The 21,838-nt window shown below is 52.8% G+C and overlaps 1 protein-coding gene and 1 non-coding gene across 2 annotated transcripts in view; both read right to left on the bottom strand.

The window, feature by feature from the left end:
• Epha10 (EPH receptor A10) overlaps positions 1-21,838 on the bottom strand; it is a 43,936-nt gene that overhangs the window by 11,000 nt on the left and 11,098 nt on the right. Inside the window, exons 5-12 of the mRNA XM_026393455.2 lie at positions 20,979-21,329; positions 13,721-13,854; positions 9,604-9,775; positions 6,015-6,123; positions 1,985-2,046; positions 1,745-1,870; positions 615-800; positions 96-157 (exon numbers count right to left, since the gene is read on the bottom strand). Of these exons, the coding sequence (XP_026249240.2) occupies positions 96-157; positions 615-800; positions 1,745-1,870; positions 1,985-2,046; positions 6,015-6,123; positions 9,604-9,775; positions 13,721-13,854; positions 20,979-21,329 (1,202 nt within the window). The remainder of the gene's footprint in view (positions 1-95; positions 158-614; positions 801-1,744; positions 1,871-1,984; positions 2,047-6,014; positions 6,124-9,603; positions 9,776-13,720; positions 13,855-20,978; positions 21,330-21,838) is intronic.
• On the bottom strand, positions 17,725-17,831 carry LOC113186126 (U6 spliceosomal RNA). The gene has a single exon (XR_003301222.1). It is a non-coding gene; the product is annotated as a U6 spliceosomal RNA (small nuclear RNA).

Here is a 21,838-nt window from a genome sequence, read left to right on the forward strand (position 1 = left end):
ATCAGGAATAAAGCCAATCCAAGCCCCACCAAGGAGAAAAGTGAGGGACCAAGAATAACGTGGTCATTAGTATCCCCAGGGCCCAGGCCACTCACCCTAAGAAAGCCATCCAGGGCTCCATGACTCATGTACTCAGTGACAATCATCAAGGGGCTTCCTGCGCCAGGGATGGGGAACACACACACTTAGTCACCTGCTCCACCCTATGCACATACATCCCACCCCGCAGGACTGCATCTTGACTAGGATGGCCAGAACCAAAACCAAGCTCCCTCATCTGCCACCACCCAACCTGGCCCTGCATCCCCTGTGCCAAGACACAAAAGAGCCGGTGTCTAAGAGGACAAGATCAGGAGCTCAACAAGTTAGCTAGGAAAGATCATCAGAAGTCCAAGCAATCCACTGCCCAGTGTCACCACAGGGCAGAAAGGCCATTCCAGGTCAGAGGGGCCACTCTGGAGAGAAGCCACCTGAGTCTGTGGAAGGGAGCTGACAGCCCTTTAGGGGCTCCCTCTTGTGGCTGAGGGAGGGGCCTGGAGGAACACCCCACCTACCCGCATCATTTCCACTCCCCGTGTGGGGCTGGGGAGCAGGAAGTGGAGCGAAGGGCCTACCTCGGGTGACCACGCCCTCCAGCCGCACGATGTGGCTGTGGTCAAACTGGCCCAGAGTTAGGGCCTCAGCCAGGAAGCTGAGCCTCTGAGAGTCGGAGCAGCCATCCCTCAGCGTGTGCACGGCCACGGGCAGCTCCTGGCGCCCAGGCAACTGCAGGCAGCCACAGCACAAGTCCCCGAACCGCCCTGCAGGGAACAATGCTCAGATGCCACTCTAGAGCACCTGGCCCAGGAGAAAGTGACTGTGGGTCCCGGTTTGTTTCTGGCCAGGGGTTTGGAGCTCCTGAGTTCAGATCCCAGTAACCTGAGTACTAGCAGAATGACCTTGAGCTTCATCTCTCTCTCTCTTGACCTCAATTTCCTTCTCTGTGAAGCTTCAAAGAGAGGATGTTGCACTTGCCAGTCCATCAAAGCTATTAAAGCCAGCATGACCCTGGACCTATGACAATGACATCTATTTTAACATACTGCCCCTTTCTGGCTTCTGGCCAGCAGGTCTGGCGACAGTGTTGGGAAAACGTCAGGCTCTGGTCAGAGTGTTGGTTTCTCTGGGAACAGAGAGGTGGGCAGGAGGCTGACCCTCAGAGAGCAAGCCAGGCCACTGTGAGAGCAGCAAAGTCCTCACATCAGCCCCATAACGCAGATGCCACGCCCATTTTGCAGAGGAGAAACCGAGGCACAGAGCAGAAGAGAGACATGCCCTGGTCATACAGCTTAACGGAAGAGCCAGGACCAGAAGGCAGGTGTGTCTGGTCCCATGCTTACAAAGAGCCTTCTGCACTTCTCCCACGGAGGCTCGGAGCTACACTGCCCACGGCAGCCTGCAGGGGTAACCCTGAATGGGACCCAGCAGAGAAGTCTCAAAGTGACCTTGAAGACCTGGAGGAGGCTGGTTGACAGGGTACATACAGGTGGGGACAGAGTGGAGGCAGGGCTTTAGAGTGGATGGGGAAGGGCTTTTAGAGTGGGTGGGGCGGGGCTTCTAGAGCAGGGAGGGAAGTGGGTGAGGCACTTCCAGGGAGCTCTTGTGGGACAGGTGGGACTTGGAGGCTGGGTGTGGCCTGGGGGTGGAGCTTCTAGAGTGGGTAGGACCCCTGGATGGCATCAAGGCTTCCAGGTGCCCAGCTTGCCTGCTCCCAGGCTCCTCTCCAGTGTGACACTTTTTGAGTCCAATTCCTTGGCAAACAGATGCACAGCCTGCAGCGGGTCCCCACAGCTCTGAGGGTCCAGGAACGTGCGCCGTGTTGGGACTTTGACTGAGAAGGCAAGGAGAGAGAAGTTTGAGGAGAAGAGGCTTCCCGGCTGGGCAACAGCAGCGAAGCAGGGGCTCAGGAGAGGTAGGTGGCCCTCGAGGCCAGGCCCAGACTCACAGTGGAAGTACAGCTCCTCTTCATCGCGGGCGTCACCACCTCCTTTGCCATAGCTGCAGGGCCTGCGAGAGGGATGGGCCATGGCTTTGCTTTGTTGTTACTGAAGACTGAACCAGGGGTGCCAGAACACAGAGCTACACCCCAGCCCTTTTCTACTTCTATTTTGAGACAGGCGCCTGCTCAGGGTCCTGATGAGGCTGAGGCTGGTCTGGAAATGGCAAGCCTCCTGGCCCAGCCTCTGGGATTGCTGGGACTCTGAGTGAGTGCCACCAGGCCCAGCTCCACCAGGCCCCTCAGTTCTTCTCACCTCACCAGCACCAAGGGCAGCACCTTGGTGTCCCTTCAAACAGACAAGGTCTATGCCACTGGGGAGGGACCTTCTTGTCCTGTTGGTTTGAAAGCTTCTCTGTAGCCCTTCTTTCCTTCCTTCCTTCCTTCCTTCCTTCCTTCCTTCCTTCCTTCCTTCCTTCCTTCCTCCCTCCCTCCCTCCTTTATTTCCTTTTTTTTTTTTTTTGCTGCCCTGCTCTCTTCTCCATAGTTGACAACCTCCTCCGCACAGCACAGGTACAGCCCCAGCCCCTGCTCCTGCCCCAGTCCCTGCGCCCCAGCCCCTGCCCCTCATCCCATCAGCAGTCCTAGTTATTTCCACCTGGAGAGGATGAAACTCCCCAAAGGCAGCCAAATCCACCTCCCTAGCAGGAAGCCCCTGGGCTGTCCCCACCCACAGATTAGTGAAAAAGCCTCAATAAAGGGCTGGGGTGGGTCTCTTTGGTGAGGCTCTGAGTTCAACCCCAGAGTGTGTGTGTGTGGGGGGGGAGCAGCAGTGTGAATAAGACGGGAAGACAGGCAACCCTGGCCTCCAGCAAGCTCACAGGCCCAAACAAAGAAGGCTGTTGTGCCTGGCAAGACACCACACAAACCACCTGACCTGGTCCAGGGCCATCAAGGATGGCTTCCTGAGACGGGCAGCCAAAGAGCCAAGGACCAAGTTGCAATCCACAAAGCTGCGGGCTGGCATTCAGGGCACCTGAGGCAGGTCAGGGTAGCCCAGATAACTCTAGTTTTTATTCTGGAAGCAGAGAAGAGCCCCTGGGCCTGGAGCAGGGGAGTGTTGTGACTCAATCTGCTTTTTACAAAGATCATCCCAGCTGCTCTGTGGTCCCCTCAGGAGAGGGCAGTGGCTCTGGCTATGGGGTGACTGTGTCAACGGACAGAGGCGAGAGGGGCCGAAGGCTTGGAGACGGCTGGATGGCAGAAAGGAAGAAGTTGCCCAGAGCTCCCGGGGTGCTGTCGCCAAGATGGGGAGATGAAATTTTCCCATTTGACATTTGAGCAGGAGCCAGCGGGATGCATGGGGGGTGGGGGGCAAAGGAGCAGGGGGTTCAGCAGGTGCCCACAGAGGATGGAGCCTGACAGGAGGAGCTGGGAGCAAGGCTGAGGAAGCCCAGCAGTGGGAGGCTGGGAGGCTGGGAGGGAGAGAGGGAAGCCTCCAAGGAGGCCACAAAAGACCTGCAGAGAAGTAGATGGGAAACAGAAGGGAAACTGGGCGCAGACAGCACAGGGATCTGGGAGAGTGGGGGAGGGGCCGTGACAGCGGAGCAGGAGCGAGGGAGGGAGGGCTTTTCAAAAGAAATGATCAGATCCTGGTAAGATGAGGCGCAGTGGGCATGGAAGGGCGCTTGCAGGGCCTGGACCTGGCTGCACGCACTGGCTGCCGCTCCCCCACTCAGCAGCTGTGGACTGGGTGGCTCAGGTTTCCCTTTTAATAAAATTAGGATAAAGACGGCCAGGCCGGCTGGCACCATTGCAAAGGCTTACTGACATAGTTCGGATTCTGAATGACCCCCACGAAGGCTTGGTCACCGGCCCGTGTGGCTACTGAGAAGTGGGGGAACCTTCAGGAGGGGATGGAATGGAAAGAAGTCAGGCGGGGAGCCCTCTAAGAAGATACTGGGACCCTAGCCCCTGCCTGTCGCTCTCTCTGCTTCCAGCCACCAGGAGGTGAGTGGCTTCCTCTGCTATGCACCCCCACCATGTTGTACTCTGCAGCCACAAAGGCCAAGGGAACCAAGGGACTGAAACCTCCGGAGTTGAGAACCAAAATGAACTCTTCCTCCTTATAAGTTGATTATCTCAGATATTTTGTCACAGCAATGGAAAGCTAACTCATACACATAATCACTAACCCTCAGTAAGTGTGCATTATTATCTGGGGGAGAGGCAAGCATTATAACTAATAATAGGTTACAGAGATGCTTGGAAAAAGGGGTAGGACTGATCCTAGCTAGGAGGAAGTCTCTAGCTCACAGGAGCGGGGCCTGGCATGGGGCAGGCTTACACACCGGGTGGTGGGCAGTTGAGGGGCCACTGATGAGGCTGAAGAGCAGGCAGCAGCCACGACTGGGTGGGCTCTGCAGGCCCAAAGCAGAAGAGCTGGAGGACATATTGGGGAGGGAGCGGTCTTGGAGGAGGGCCAGGAGGCCTGGTGGACAGAAGAGAAGGTTGTTGGCAATAAGAGAGTCAAAGAACTGAGAGGCACAGTGCAGGAGGCGGGTGTCGAGCCAACCAGTGGCTACTGAAGTCACCCAGGGCAGGTGACTTTTGTGCAAGTGGAGGAACATCCAGGGGAGGTGGGAAGAGATAAAGGGGATGCAGGAGCCACAGGGAGTACAGACTTAACAGAAACCAGAGGTTAAGAGACAGGCCACACCCTCTCATGAGGGATGGGTGAGCCAGGTGGACCAGAGAGGGAATAGAGGTGACAGGGCCATGGAGCAGAGTGGGCAGCACGAGAGGAAGAGAGAGGATGCTGTGAGAGCTGTCGCAGAGCAGCTGCGAGGCTGGAGGAAGCTGCCTCACACCAGGCCCGGCTGCTTGTCCCCACTGCAGGGTAGTCTGGAGGGCCACTGCATGCCGCCTGCCTCCCGCAGCATGTGTCTCTGCTGGGCAGCTGCTGCTATGTTGCAGAGCCCCTGCCTGGAAGAGACGCTCCCTGCTCCCCACGTCCCCCCTGCCTCCAGAGCCTCTATGTTCAGAACCAGGACAGGTGCCCTCAGCAGCTGCCCACCCTGCTTCTCCAGCAGGCCCAGCACACGGACCTTTAAGCTGCCTGCTCCTCTCTGCCTCTGGACTCATCTGGTCCAGGCAAAAATGGCTCCCAGACTAGAAGGATAATGCCCTCTCCTGCTTGGTCACTGTCAGTGCCCCAGTCAAGGCCATGTACACAGCCAGTGCCAAGTGCATGCTCAGCCCACAGGCAGTCTCAGGAGGCGGAGTCAGGCTGCAGCATGGCTCCCGGCCAGCCCATCTCTCCCCTGCTCCCCCACCCCCCTGCTCCTGCCTTTGGGTCCACAACTTGCACATTCTCTCATCAACAACCTGCTACCACCTGGGGCCTCTGCAGGTAGCAGAGCATGGCCCTGTGGAGAAGGAGGGATGTAGGCCAGTGAGGCCTCTGCTGTGTGCAAAAGGACTGGAATCTTCTCTCAGCCAGACTCAAGCTCTACATCCCCCCACCCCCATCCCCTTCCTCTGCCCACTCTCCTGCAAGCTTCCCTCTCCTGGGGTTGGGGAGATTTCTGGCTTATGAGTCCTCCTCCTTCTCCTCCCCACCTCTGCCACACACACACACACACACACACACCACACACACCCCACACACAGTTTCTGACTTTCTTCTCTTTGCTTGTGTTCAAGGGCCTCTAGACCCCTCAGGGACAGGGGCTGGGGGCCTCAGAGCGCCTCGGGAGAATCCTAATCACACTGGAGCAGCTGGAACTTGATTCTATCCTTAGTGATGCCTCCTGACATTTAATGAGTTAAGGAGCTAAATCCCCTTCATCCCAGAGCAGCTGAGCTAGCTGCAGGGTTACTGCGCAGGAGCAGCAGGCAGTGGGGGAGGCGGGGGCCAGTCACTATCTATACAGCAGTGTGAGTGCTAATCTTCGTGTGCGCAAAGCAGGTGCAGATACAGGTGCCCGTGGGCACATGCTAATGTGCACAGAGACATGACCCGCCAGGGGTCACCTACCTCCTCCAAATGGCCAGTACGCTCATCACGGAGCCCAGGACGAGGAGGGCTGAGATGGTTACGACGGTGACGACGACTGCAGGACTCTGGTCCCTGGAGCCTGAGGCAGCTGCGAGGAAAACCACGAGGTTGAGGCTGGCAGAGAATGAGGCTCCTGAGCAAGCGTCGGGACGGTCAGCTGTCCTCAGCACCTTGCACTCAGCACTGCCTCCCAGGAGCAGAGGGACCAAGGTGGCTCCACCACCCACCGTGGCACTTGGAGTCTTTCCTCCTGGGACAGGGCACCTCCCACTGCAGCCCAGCTCTGAGAGGCTGGGAGGACAGCAAGACAGGCAGAGCCCAGCCTCCCCAGCTGCCCTTTCAGGAGGGCAAGAGAGACTTAAAGAAGTTCTGTAGGGCCACCGGCCTCTGCTCCCAGCTCCCTACCCCCACTCAGACCATTACCAACAGTTAGAGCCAGCTAGGGGTACAGCTAGGTGGCAGGTGCTTGCTTAGCATGTGCAAGGTCCTGGGTCCAATCCCCAGCAGCAACAACAAAAATAAAACATTAACAAAAAATAATAAGATCCAACACTAAATGCCCACTGATTCAAGACTCTATGTTTTGTCTCATTATCTTATTTCATCATCACACCAGTAACAGGAGTCACAGCTGAGGAAACTGAGGCGGAGTAGAGGTCTGTGATTTGCCCAAATGCTATGAAATATTAACACCTAATGTGTAAGAACCAATCAGCAGTGAACCCAAGATTTGAACCCAAACTCCAAAGACTCTACCTGACACCCAAGCCTCTGCTTTTGAATTATTTCCCCAAGGGGCACAGAGGACCCTATCCCTCCATCCACCCCTCCATCCACCCCTCCACCCCTCCATCCACCCCTCCACCCCTTCATCCACCCATCCAAAAGTGAACAAGTGAAGTGAGCCCTGGAGGAGTGAGTGTCCAGACCCCAGCTCTACCCTGGGGGAGTGAGTGCCCAGACCCCAGCTTGCAGACAGAAGCAAAAATGAAACAATGACAAAGGAACAAACAGGATTCTCAACAGCCCCGGGACGGTTTCCCCTGGCAGCACCAGGTGAGCCCAGTGAGCCCAGTGCCCACCAAGGCTAAGAGACATGAGCAGAGGCCTGTGAATTCCTTCCCAAAGCCTGAGAGGAAGGCTTTGCAGAAGGGGTGTCGACTGATCATGACCTGGAGACTGAAGGCTCTGACAATGCCCTCCAGGCCCAGACGCATAGCCAGGTGGCCCCACATGGCTGGAGGACAGACTGCATGGAGGCAGAGGTGGCAAGATAGAAGCTGGAGGCCGGGAGGACGGACGGACGGAGGGAGGCAGAACCTCCTTGGACGCCAGGCCAAGGAGCATGAACTTCATTCTGAGGGTTGGGGGGAGCCAGGGACAGTGGACAGAGGTCCTGCCCAGGGAGAAAGGGACCGAGGGCCTCTGCTGGGAGGAGAAGCTGGTAGCTGTGAAGAATGGGAAGCACTGAGCAGCCTAGGACTGAACTGGGCCTGGGAGAATCCGCCCTGTGGCAGCCTCCACCCAGACCGGGGACCAGCAGGGCAGGTGCAGCAAGACAGAGAGGGGGTGTTTCTGAAGGGACAAGTGGCGGTGGCTGGGTACACATGCATGTGGAACTGGGACTGAGGGCCATTGTCAGGCTGTCATAGAGGCCATCAGGCCAGGGCCAAGGAGGGCATTGCAGAGCCCGGGGTTCTGAAGGTGAACAGGACCCAGGGTCTGGCTGGTGGCAGAAGGGCAAGGGACCTGCCAAGAAGTGTTTGAAATGAAGCGTCCAAGGGACACAGGAATGGAGAATGGGACAAAGACAGTTGCAGCAGGCAGGCTCTGGGATGGCGGGCAGGATATCTGCCTCCTGGCCTTCCCTCCCCTGGCGACCCTCATCAAGGAACATTGGGTGTCATGTTCAGGCTTGGATGACGAGAGACCATGGCTTCTGTCTTGGGTGTCCCGTCATCCTCTACTCACTGTCTGAAGAGATCTAATGCCAGGCGGGAGCCATATGGAAGAAGAAGCCCATGGGGCAAGGCCCCGCATGCTTCCAGCAAGCACCTGCACTCCTCCCTGGTCAAGCTGTGAGGCAACTGCAGCCCAAGGACACCCAGACTGCAGGCCGGGAAGGACCCTGAGCCAGGCACCTGCAGAAGCAGCCCCCATGTCCCTGAGCCCCAGAGACCAAGAAATGACACATCTGCGGTCCTCAGGCACTGGGTTTGGGGGTGATTTGTTACACTGCGACAGATAATAAACAGTGGGGCAGAGCATGACCCTGCATGAAGACTCCAATTCCGGGTCACAGATGGGGAGACCCACCCTCCCACACTCAGGGCCACAGCAGGGGTGGCTGGGATGTGAGCAGTCCCTGCTCAGAGAGGCACCCAGTGAGCGGAAGCCACAGCCCTCCTCAGCCAGCAGCCCCGGCTCCCGCCCCCACCACACTTGCTGCTGCCAAACCCAAGCCTACACACTCGGCTCCTCTGCCCGGGCGCCTTCCTGCCCACCTCCACTTGTTTGGATGCCCCACAGCCTTCAAGACGTGGCTCTAATCTCCTCTGCGCAGCACCTGGCCAAGGTCTGGCGCAGACAGCCATTCGAGCAAGAAGTGCCGTCCTCTCCCTGGGACTCCGGCTCCCTCAACACTTATCTTCGCCTCCCTTTGGGCTCAGAGCTCTTCCTATCTTGGATTAGAGTCATGTAGCAGGTTGGAGAGAATTATTATCTTGACAGCTGGTGCCAGAATGCCTCTTAGGGGGAACTGCCTTTGTTCTGGAAAATACTTTCTTGAGCTGCTCAGGATAGATAGAGGTGAGACCCTGAGGGCTGGGTCAGCAGCCAGACTGCCCTGCGTGCCATGAAAAGGGATTTAGGGTGGGGGGAGAAGAGGGAGAGGGAGGGACACAGAGGGTGGAAAGGGTAGCGTGATGCCACAGGGAAGCAGATATTTTAGATCAGGATACCTGCCGGCCTCTGCGCCTTGTTTCCGTAGGACCTTTATTGAGGAACAGCTCACAACTAGCCCATTCCACTCGCTCACTTAAGGATCCAGTGTCCATTTTGTTTTATTGCCGCAATCTGACCCCTCTGGCCCCCAACCTTCAGTGACATCTCCTTCACATCCTAAGGCCTGGTGGGGGGGGGGAGGGACAGTGCCCATGGCAGGCCATTGTCACAGGAGAGAAGCAGGAGAATGGGAAGAAGAATCTGGTGGTCATAACGAGACCATGAGACTTATCAACGCCCCCCCCCTCCAAGAAAGTGGCCAGATCTGGGAGAGGACGCAGGGCGTTTCTGCACCATGACAGGTCTGCAGAGGAGGGGACACTGGCCGAGGCAAGCATCATGGCTGTCCAGACCCTGGTCCTTTGAGCCCCTCCAGGGCATGTACCCGATCAAATCCATGTCGGTGGACCCCGAGCTCCTGCATTAATTAGACTGATTCCACTGCTCTGCAGGCTCCCTTGATGGCACGCTTCATTCCCGCCCTCTGTTTGTCTCCCTGTCCCTGTCCCTGTCCAGTGCCAGGCTCTCTCTGCCCACACCCAGTCCATGAGCACACACCACTTACCCTCCCCTGGGGTTTGCACCTCAATACTCGGGTTGAAGCTCTGGGCCTCCCAGGAGGGCCCCGGGGAAGCTGCCCGGATCTGGAAGACGTAGCGGGTAGCCGGCTTCAGGTTGGTGACAGTGACCGCAGGCGTCCCTGTCTTCACTGTGGAGTAAGTCTGTTCACTCTGACCCTGGAGAGAACCGAGAAGTGAGGCCCAGACCCGAGACCAGACCCACACTGTGGGGAGAAGGGTGAGAGGAAGCGGGAGGTGGGAGCAGCAGTCTCGGGTGAGCATGAGCTCGGTGACAGAACCTGACCCTGGAGTCCGGGGGATTCCCAGCACCCCCGTCCACCACAAGTTCCACTGGGGGTGCTGGTCGCTGAGAACAGCCCCACTTCTGCCTCAGAGAACCTTGAGAGAAGATGCCAGGCCATCAGGGCACGGTGGTCCAGGGACACGCGGGGCCAGAGTCCCGACAGTCCTGACATCACAGGGGAAAGAATAAGAAAGCAAACCCCAGGACCCAGGAGATGAGGCAGGAGAATTGCACGCAGGAGGTCGGCCTCAGCAACTTAAGAGACCTGTCTCAAAATAAAAAGTGGAAAGGGCTGGGGATGTGGCTCGGTGGTTCAATCCCTGGAACCAAAAAAGAAAGATGCCAACACCTGCCCAGACCCCATGCTCAGGAGGCTTTCCCTCCCGGCATCATCTGATTTTCACACAGGTCCTTCCAGGCACAGATAAGGAAACTGGGCCCAGCCCCTACTGGGGACAGGGAACAGCGTGTCAATTACTGATGAGGACCTACTCACCACCAGCCCCACCCCAGACAATTCACAGCAGCCGGAGTCAGCCCTGCTGTCCTTTCCAAAGGTTGAAATCAGGAAGGGTCAGGGTGACGCCTGCTCTTTGCTCTATATCATCCTTCCCCCAATGCATCTGATAATGACACATCCTAAAGGTGCTGCTGCCCTCCTGTCACCTGTACCCATACCTTATGAGACCTCCTGCGGCATCCACAGCCCCGGGGGGGGGGGGGGGGGGGGGGGGGGGGAGGGCACACCCCCTGCCGATATCCTTTCACCATGACATTCAGAAACTGGGACTGACTTTGGGCCAATGAGAATCTCCTTTCTGGCATTTGGACAATCCCTGGGAAGAGCCTGGCTTGGTGGCTCAAGCCCACAGTAATTCCAGTGGCTCCAAAGGCAGAAGGATCACAGGTTCAAGGCCAGCCTCAGCAACTTAGTGAGGCATTAGCAACCTAATGAGATCCTGGGGCTGGGGATGTGGCTCAGTGGTGCTTAAGTGCCCTTAGGTTCAATCCCCAGTACAAAAAAAAAAAAAAAAAAAAAAAAAAAAATTCCTGGGAAGGCAGAGGCAGTGGTTGCAGGACCCAAGAGATGCAGTAAGCTAGGGGGGAGGAGGGTGCAAGGACCCCAACCTCAGCTGCTGGCTGTGCTAGAAAGAAGCCCCTCTGCAGAGGAGGCTGGGCTGGTTTGCAGAGAGAAGCCAGGTGAGGAACACTGAGGCTCCAGGGTCCCTGGCATCCCAGCGGAGCTCCCACACAGCCCCTGGTGTGTTTGCTCTTCTTTTTGAGGGTTTTGTTACCAGCATATTCACACTCCCTGATTAAGGACCTGGGAGCATGCAGCCAGCTCATCAGCCTGGGACCCTTGTCTACGACCTGGTCCCCAAATGTCAGTTCAGCGAGTCCTTTTTGGGGGTGGAGGGGGAGTTTCCAGGGTGCTTAACCACTGAGCCACATCCCCAGCCCTTTTTGATATGTTATTTAGAGACAGGGTCTCGATGAGTTGCTGAGGCTGGCTTTTCAGTGAGTCCTTTCTAAGCACTTGCTGCATACACAGCTACTTCCCAGGCCTTGCCTCCTGTCTCCAGGGTTCCTCTGGGCTCCGTCCTGGCTACTCTTACACACTCCCCTCCTGGTGTTAGCTACCATCACTGTGCTGAAAGGTCCCAACCTTCTCTCTCTCTCTCTCCAGCCCAGGGCTCTACCTTGAACCTCAGACCTATGGATCCACCTGGATGTCCTACGGCACCTTACCCTATCCATACCCCCCAACTTTTGTGTGTGTGTGGTAATGGAGGTTGAACTTAGAGATGCTCGCTCTACCACTGAGCTACATCCCAAGCACTTTTCTTTTTTCTTTTTTTTTTTTTTTTTTGAGACAGGTTCTCACTAAGTTGATCAGACTAGCATCAAACTTGTAATCCTCCTTCCTCAGCCTCCAAGTAGCTGGGATTGTAGGTATGCAGCACCACACCTGGCCAACAGGCCCCCTGAATGCCACATGAGCAAAACCAAGTGCACCCCCTTGCCCCACTCTGCTCCTCTTGCTCTGTGGTTCTCCATCTCAGCCAGTGGTACCCTATTCCCTGAGTCACCCAGGTCAGACACTCAGCAGTGACTTGGGACTCCCTCTTTCTTCTGGTCCCTGACACTCCCAGCTCTCAACTGTCTTCTAGTATTCAAAAACTATTATCTGATTCAGCAAAGAATTCCCACATGTCACTGAGAAGTGAGCAAAGTTCTGACATGTGTAGTGCTGACTCTGAAAGATGTTTCGCTTTAATGAGTTTAATTTGCACCAAGGTGAGAAGCAGTTTAACGGTAGATTACACCTCAGATTTAGAAGACAATAAATTTTACAGGGAAAAGAGATAGTGGGTTGGGATATAACTTCATTTGTCAAATCATAGCTGAACTGCACCCATAGACTAACAAAACCACTGAGCATGATGGCCTATGACTGTAGTCCCAGCTACTTGGGAGGCTGAAGCAGGAGGACTGCTTGAGTCCAGGAAATGGAAACCAGCCTGGGAAACACAGCAAGACCTCATCACAAAATAATAATCATGATGATAATAATAATAATCCAAGAGGTTTACAACCATCCCATGAGAATCACCTAGCTAGCTGGGCATAGTGGTTCTCACCTATAACCCAGCTACACAGGAGGCTGAGATAGGAGGACACAAGTTTGAGGCCACACTGGGAAATTTAGGGAGACCCTGTCTCAATATAAAAAATAAAAAGAGCTGGGGATATAACTCAGTAATTCAGTACCCCTAGGTTCAATCCCCAGTACTTCAAAAAAGAGATAATCAATTGATTATGGCATTTATAATGAGTACTAAAGATGTTACTTTAATAGTATTATACATGATGTGATAGATACACATCCTTTACATCAATAAAATCATAATTCCTGCACTCGTTATTTTGTAGACCTGGTTATTAAACATTACCAGCATTCCACCCAACCTAGCAATGTACTCATATGGTCAGACATCTTTTAATTTTCTTATTTTGGTACTAGGGACTGAACTCAGGGGCGCTGTACCACTGAGTGTCCTAGCCCTTTTAATTTTTTTATTTTGAGACAGTGTCTCACTAGGTTGCAAATGGTCTTGTTAAATTGCTGAGGCTGGCCTCTAACTAGCAATCCTCCTGCCTCAGCCTCCGTCCTCACTGGGATTACAGGCATGCATCAATGGTCAAGACGTTTTTTTGTGAAATTTGAAACAAAGCCAGGCTGGTTGGCATACACCCCTCTGGAAAGTTGAGGCAGGAGAATCACAGGTTCCAAGCAATTGTTTAAGATCCTGTCTCAAAATATAAAGGGCTCTGGATGTAGCTTAGTGGTGAAGCTACCCTGAGTTCAATTCCCAGTACATACACACACACACACACACACACACACACACACAGTACAAGAGGAAAAGGGAGAGGGAGAGAGGAGAATGAGAAAGGGAGGAGGAAGCGGAGAAATTTTAAAAACACGGTATTTCTGTGTTCTTTTCCCTTAAAAGCAGTCTGCAAATGGTAGGATTCGACCACACAAGATCTGTACCAGCCCCCAGGGAAAGCTCTTTGTCAAAAGAGGTAAAAATGGAGATGCTAATGAGGAGGAAGGCCAACTTGAGGGGAGAGAGGCAGAGCATGGAGTCCAGGAGTGGAGGGGTCAGGAAGAAGAAATTCCAGCCTGGAGACGGGGAAATTGTGCAAAAAGAAAACAGGAAGGGCTCAGCTGGGAGGGGGGCGTGAAGAACCGAAAGCCGGGCAGGCAAGGGGCGAAGGCTGCGGGTCCCTCCCAGACCCCGACCACTCACCTTCTCGTAGTAGCGGATCTCATACTCCGTGCTGTTGGCCCCGGGGGCTCCAGCGGGAATGGGCTCCCGCCACGACAGGGACACACTCTGGGGCTCCACCCGGTCCCTGCGGATCTCATCCTCCTCCCAGGGAGCTGAAATTAAGTGAAGTGGGGTTCTCCACCCAGATCCGCTGAGGTGGCGCAGGGTCTTGGGGGGCTGGAGGGCGGGGCGTGCGGGTGATGGGAGGAGCTAAGGGTGGCTGGTGGGCGGGGCGGTGGGCGGGGGCGGGGCTAGGGATGGAAGAGGACGGAGTCCGAGACCTGGGGCTGGAGACTCTCCTCACCACCTCCACTGCCTCTGGTGGGGAAGCACCAACGCTCCTGCCCTGGCCCACCCCACACCCCAGCTCCCTCAGGGTGGGTGGCTCTAGTCCCCCAGGGGGTTTCTACACCCCCGATGGCTTGGAGATATCAGAAATCATTTAGAAGCAGGGGAGCAGCTATTTAACTAGTCCAAATGTCTGGTCAGTGGAACAAAACAAGCACCGAACTGGAAATGGAAGGAAATTCGCCCAACATAATCAAAGGCCGATATGAAAAGCCACAGTGAGCATCACACTTGGCGAAAGACTGGAGGCCTTCCCCCTGAGATGTGGAAAGAGGCAAGGAGGCCCACCCTTGCCACTTCTAGTCGCCATAATACTGACAGCTCTAGCCAGTATTATGGTGACCAGGAAAAAAAAAAGGATGAAAAAGGAAACTCCTGCCAGAGCTTACATAATATGGATGAACCTTGAGGACATCATGCTGCAATAAGCCTCGAACGAAAACACAAACCCTGGGGCTGCGGCTGGGCTCAGCGGTAGAGCACTCGCCTAGCATGTGTGAGGCCCTGGGTTCGATCCTCAGCACCACATATAAATAAATAAATATAAAATAAAGGTATTGTGTTCAACCCAACTAAAAAATAAATTTAAAAAACAACACTGCAGGATCTCACTTTTTAAATGTGAGATATTAAAACAGTCAAATTCTTTGAAACAGAAAGTAGAACTGTGCTTGCCAAGGGAAGGGGAGGAATGAGGGGAAAGAGGCGCTCTCCAATGGGTGTAGAGTTTCAGTTCTTCAAGATGAAAAAGTTCTAGAGAACTGTAGCACAGCAATGTACCCAGAATTAACAGTCCTATGCTGTACACTTAAAATTAGTTAAGGTGGTAACATTTTTCTTATGTGCTTTTTACCACAATAAAAATATAGAGATGTCCAGGTCACATCCCAAGTAATTTAGTCATAACATCTGTGGGGTGAGTCTCAGGCATTAGTATGTAGATTTTGGGGGGTGACTGAGCCCAGGGATGCTTAACCACTGAGCCATATCTCCAGCCCTTTTTCTTTTTCTTTTTTTTTTTTTTTTTAAAAAAAAACAGAGTCTCACTAAGTTGCTTAGGGCCTCACTAAGTTGCTGAGGCTGGCCTGGAATTTGTGATCCTCCTGCCTCATCCCCCTGAGTTGCTGGGATTACAGGCATGCGTTACCACACCTGATATAAGATTTTTTTTTCTCTTTTTTTTAAAGAGAGAGAGAGAATTTTTTAATATTTATTTTTATTTTTATTTTTTTAGTTCTCGGCGGACACAACATCTTTGTTGGTATGTGGTGCTGAGGATCGAACCCGGGCCGCACGCATGCCAGGCGAGCGCGCTACCGCTTGAGCCACATCCCCAGCCCTGATATAAGATTTTTAAAAGCTTTTTAGTGATTCCAATGTGCAGACAAGTTGGAGAACCACTGGTCTAGATAATGTCAGATGACTGGCACACAAACACACCATACACACATGTCCTGATGCCCAGGGTCACTGAGAGGCAAGGTCACGACTTTACTTGGGTGTATTTTGAGCCAGGCATGTCCAAGAGCAGAAGCTGGAAAGGCGGAGCAGTGATTGGTACAGGCTCAGAAGAGGTGTTGGGGAGGAATGGGGAGATTCGGAAGCCATCCAAGGTAATTGGCTAAAACTGCCCAGGGAAAAAGCTGGAGAAGAGGAAGAGCTTTAGGAAATAAGCCCAAGAAACACCAACATGTAAGAGACAGGCCAGGGCTGGGCCCAGTGGTGCATGCCTGTAATCCCAGAGACTCAGGAGGCTGAGGAAGTACGTCACAGTTTGAGGACAGCCTGGGCAATTGAGTGAAACCCTGTCTCAAAGTAAACAATAAAATAAAGGGCTGGGACGCAGTAGCTCAGTGTGTTCAATCCCCAGTACCGGGCAGGGGCGGGGGAGGGAAGTAAGATACAGAAAGCATTGAAAATGCACAACGTCACTGTACACTCGTCTTGCAGCTGACTGCCAGAATGGGTGGACGGGGAGTGCATGGGGGTATTTTTACCTATGATAAAGCCAGTAGAACCAGAGTGAAATGTATAATTGTAGTGAACCCCAGGCTATGCTGCCTGCAGAGTGGCATTGCCTCCAATTCTAAAAATAACTTGAAAAATCCTTTATTCCTCACCTCCAAGTGTCTGACCCTTAAAAAAAAAAAAAAAAGCAAGGTCTTTGTCAATGGGACAATGCGCAGCCATGACTCTATTGTACATCTGTTTTAGAGGAAAAGTGCTTTTCCCTGTCCCCCGGGAGCACCTCTCAGCCTGAATTCACTTGGAGATAGGGGCACAAGGTGAGAGGAGTGAAGAAGCGTCCCAGGAGGTGGCTTGGTCCTGTGTAGATACAGATGGGGACAGAGGGAGGCAGAGCCTAGAGATGTCGATGGTGAACTGCATTCATTAAGAGCATCCGATGGCTGGGATACAGAGGTGGGATATGGTTCCATTTCAGCACCTCAGAGATAAATTACACAAAAGCCTGATAAGCCTGAGAGCAAAACTAAAAACTGAGCCCGGGCGCTTGTTGGCCAGCTGAACATCAGCGATGAAATCCAGTCAGTGCCCAATAATAAGTAAATAAATGCTGGCAATGTGGTTCAGTGGTAGAGCACTTAGCATGTGTGAGGCCCAGAGTCAGATCCCCAGCATTGCAAAAATCTTTAAAGACACCTACAAGGAACAAAGTCATTTTTCTGCCTCTGGATGGAGAGGCTATGATGTGAAGCCAAAGTACCCCCCTGGGGGAGCAGGCCTGTGTGGGAAAGATGGCAGAATGGAAAGACAGAAAGAACTTGGCTCACCAGGCTCTAACACCAAGCTTCTGTGAGCTAAGAAATCCTTTTCAGGGAAGGCGGTTGGATTGAACTGTATGGTTATTTTCAGCTTTTAAAAACCTCAAACCAGGGCTGGGGTTGTGGCTCAGGGGTAGAGCACTCGCCTAGCATGTGTGAGGCCCTGGGTTCGATCCTCAGCACCACATATAAATAAATAAAATTAAAAATTAAAAATTAAAATTAAAAAAACCTCAAACCAATCCACAGGGCAATTCACACATTCCCCACAAACATCAGTTATCGCCTCGTCCAAAAACACATGACCAGGAAGCATCATATGAAAAATATTTCTGAATAAGGGAACCCCAACATCAATCTGAAGACTGAGGAGGAGTCTGTCTTGAAAAGTGGTGCAGTGTGACAGAGGAATGAGTAAGGAGACAGTCGGGAATCTTCAAAATGAGAAGACACAGCCTCCACCCAACAGGGGAAGGCAGCCATGAAGAGAAAGCAGGCAGACAGGAGGGAACCCCGTGGGAAACCAAACCCAAGAATCTCAGAGGGAAACTGAACACGCCAGCAAAACTGAAATGTTTAAAAGAAATTCATTACCAATACTAGAGTGTTGGTGAACCCACAAACAGAATGGAAAACCTAAACCTCTCAGTCTTTGGAACATCAAGTACAAAATAAGGAGGAAACAATAAAATAATATACTGAATTATATGTATATGTATATATATTTATATTTATATATAATTTGTATATGTATGTGTATATATAGAGAGAATGTTACACTACAAAATAATACACATTGTTTTAAAGTATCCGTGAAATAGTTAACATTTATAAAAAAAACTTTTTAAATTTAAAAATATGGAATGTTTCACGAATTTGTGTTTCATCCTTGCCCAGGGGCCATGCTAATCTTCTCTGTATGGTTTCAATTTTAGTATATGTGCTGCCGAAGTGAGCACTAAAATTTTTTTTTTAAATTGTAGATGGATATAATACCTTTATTTTATTCATTCATTTATTTTTTTTTTATGTAGTACTAGGGAACGAACCCAGTACCTCACACAAGCAAGGCAAGCATTCTACCACTGAGTCACAACCCCAGCCCTAGTTAACATTTTTACCATATCTTACCACCAAAGAAAACCTCAATAGTTACTAAAAAGAGTAAAAATTATCCAATCATCTTTCTCTCACCATGGAACAGTAAAGTCAGAATTCCTCTGCCTGAGCTTTCCATGTTGTCCTGGTTCTTCCAAACAAAATTAAAATAAGTTTACTGGAAATGACAAAACATTTTCTAAAATAATTTAAACCAGACACAGTGGTGCACACCTGTAATCCCAGCAATTTGGGAGGCTGAGGCAGGAGGATTCCAAGTTCCAGGCCAGCTTCAGTAATATAGTGAGACCCTCAGTAACTCAGCAAGATTGTGTCTTGGGTGGGGGAAGCAGGGGGTACTGAGAAAAGTAGCTTAGCGGTAGAACACCCTGGGTTTGATCCCCAGTACCAAAAATTAAAATAATTAGAGTCAAAACCACAATATTAAAATAAAACAGGTATAAAACATACATCATATTCATGACCTTGGATCAGGCAATAGTTTCTTAGAGATGATACCCAAAACACAAGCAAACAATTTAAAAAATAGATAAATTAGATGTCATGAAAACTACAAGCTTTTTGTGATTCAAAGGATACTCTCTGTTACATGAAAGACAATGCACAGCATGGGAGAAAATATTTGCAAGTCACATATTTGATAAGGGTTATATGTGTTGAATTTTGTCTCCCCAAAGAGGATATGTTGAAGTCTTGATCCCTGGGCCCTCAGAAGGTGTGACCTTACTTGGGAAACTCTACAGAGGTGAAGTTAAAATGAGGTCATTTAGGTGCCCTCTGACACAACAGGAGTTTTGGATGCAGAGACAGACATACATGGGCAAGATGCTGTGAGGACACCGAGTCCTGTGGACCAGAAGACAGAAGAACAAGGAAGCGTCCTCCCCTAGACCAGTAGAGAGAGCATGGCCCTGCCAACACTTTGATTCTGGACTCCTAGACTCCAGAGCCAATTACAGACAATACACTTCTTTTTGGGGGGTGGGAGTACCAGGGATTGAACTCAGGGGGACTCGACCACTGAGCCACATCCCCAGTCCTATTTTATATTTTTATTTACAAACAGGGTCTCACTGAGTTGCTTCACGCCTTGCTTTTGCCGAGGCTGGCTTTGAACTCATGACCTCCTGCCTTGGCTTCCCAAGTTGCTGGGATTACAGGTGTACGCCACCACCCCCAGTTGAAAATACACTGCTTTTGTCACCATAGCTTTTGTCACCTTGAGGTGTGTGTATATTTAACATGATGTATATGTATAGACATATATATGAATATATTTCTCTCTACATGTTCATTCTTCTTTTTTTATAATTTTTTAATATTTATTTATTTATTTTTTAGTTATTGGCTGACACAACATCTTTGTATGTGGTGCTGAGGATCGAACCCAGGCCGCACCCATGCCAGGTGAGCTTGCTACTGCTCGAGCCACATGTCCAGCCCCTACATGTTCATTCTTATAACCTCATGACGAAAAGAAAATATTCAGCTAGGTTTAGTGGCTCCTATAAAAGGGGGTTGGGGATGTGGCTCAATGGTTAAGCACCCCTGGGTTCAATCCCCAGAATAAAAAAAAAAAAGATTTAAAGAGAGTCAGAGGAAGTATATTAAGAGCTAAGAATGATAAAGGAAATGTCAAGAGTCAAGATTTGAAAATCAGAAAATGGATGTACATCCTAATGCTTAGAGATAGTCTTAAGAGATAAACTAGAGCCATCAGAAGTTCTAGTCAAAGCAATAACTGAAGACAACTTTTCCAGGAATTAAAAAAAAAAAAAAAAAGCTGTGCAGAAATGTTTAAAATGTTTACTGTATTCCAGCCAAACTCAATGAGAAGAAATCCATAGTGGTTAAATTTTAATTTTCTTCAGTAGGCTAAGGAAGTATTCAAACATTGGTGTGCTACACATAAATACACCCAACTTACTTACAAAAGAATGAAAATAAATATAGCCTCAGACACCATAAAGAGGGAAGTAGGGTCACAAACCCCTCACATGTCCTCAGATTGGAAAACTCAAAAACCATACCACTCATCTTTCTTGCAAAAGACACTTGAGAGATCACTTGAAAGTGTATATTTTCAGAGAGTCTGCAGGAGCTGTGTCAAGAATGTGGAAGGGGGTGGGCATGGTGGCACACCTGTAATCCCAGCTTCTTAGGAGGCTGAGGCAGGAGGATTGCACGTTGGGGCTAACCTCAGCAACTTAGACCCTGTCGCTAATGAAACATAAATAAAAAGGGCTGGGGGTGTGGCTCGGGGTAGTACCCCCTGGGTTTGATCCCCAGTAGTAAGGGAAAGTGGAGGAGGGGCCAGGGGGAGAAAGGCAGGCAGGAAAAAAAGAATGATGGTGTAGTATAAAAGGTCTTCCTCTATTCATCTCAATTCCAGACTCAGAGCTGGCTGACCTGTGGACTCTTCACCCCACCTGCCCCCTCTGTTTCGGGGCCCTTTTCTAGGACCAAGAAAGAGAGAGACCGATGCAGCAAAGCCCTTGCCTAGTCCCCAGGATGGAGGCAGCGGGCACACCATCCCTGAGACAGAAGGAAGGGAAGAATGACTCTGCTTCCTACTGAAACTTTTGAAACGGGAAGGCAACGTCCCTTTTCCACGGGAAATCAGAGGCAGACAAACTGCAGCGTTGGGTGGGACCCAGGCTTTCTGCGACGTGGTCAAGAGAAAGGAGCTCCCTCGGGCTCCCGCAGACTCGCTGAAACGCTCACATCCTCTTTGGCCCAAAGGCCGGGAGTCACCTGGGAACCTCAGCGCTCCCTCGGGGACTTGGGGGACAGCGACCAAGCCGCGGTGGGCATCCCCGGGCTCAGGGGGTTTTGTGGTCACTTCGACTCCTGGAGGGGTTCTGGGCGCTCGCACAGGCCGTGGTTTCTTTGGGGTGGGGGCTGCGGTGGGACGGCGGGGCCCCAGGGGGCGGGAGAGGCGGGTGTCCCGGGGGCGGGGCAGGTGCGGGCGCGCGGCGCGGCCTTACCCCCGGGCCCGGTGGAGACGGTGACCTGCGCGTAGGTGGCTCCCGCGGCGGCCGCCGGGCCCGAGACGCCGTTGAGCGCGGCCACGCGCACCGTGTAGCGCGCGCCGGGCCGCAGGTGGAGCAGCGTGGCGGCGCGCTCGCGCAGACCGGCCTGGCGCGGCACAAAGGCCACGCGCGGGCCGCAGGGCTCGCACGCGCCCGCCGGGCCCTCCCGGCCGCAGCGCAGGCACAGCAGCGAGTAGGTGACGTCCGAGCGGCCGCCCGAGTCCGCCGGCGGCAGCCAGCGCAGCCGCAGCGCCAGCGGAGAGCGGCTCAGGCTGTACTGCAGGTCCCGCGGCGCCGACGGCGGCCCTGGCGGCAGGGACAGCGCTCAGCGGGGCGTCAGGGACCCGGGAGGGACCCGTTGGCACGAGGCTCTGGCATCCCCAGTGGGGTCAGGCTCGGGGTCAGTGAGGAGAACGGCCTGGGGGAGCCGGACAGGGCGTGGGAGCGGGGGCCGTCCGTGATGGTGTGGGAGGAGGTTGGTGCTGGCACAAGGATGGGGCGTGGGGGTCGGGAAGAGAGGGCGCCAGGGTCGGGAGCCCCTCCAGGCTGGGGGAGGGTGAGGAGAGGGCACTCCCCCTGAGTGGCCTCGACCGTCGGGAATCCTCACTTCTCCGCCTCTCGGGGTGCTTCCCATCCCAGGCCCGGGCCTCCATCCCCACCCCAGGCTTCCCTTCCTGCACTAGGCACCCCTGGTCGCTAGCTCCACACCGGCCCTCACGCCCCCACTGTGGAGTCCCTGTCACCACCATCTGGATCGCGCCGTTATTCACCGCCTCCAGCGCCCCCAACCCTCGCGATGCGGCCAGGAGGGACAC

Source organism: Urocitellus parryii, chromosome 11, assembly GCF_045843805.1.
Source record: "Urocitellus parryii isolate mUroPar1 chromosome 11, mUroPar1.hap1, whole genome shotgun sequence".
In the NCBI taxonomy this organism is placed as follows: Eukaryota; Metazoa; Chordata; class Mammalia; order Rodentia; family Sciuridae; genus Urocitellus; species Urocitellus parryii.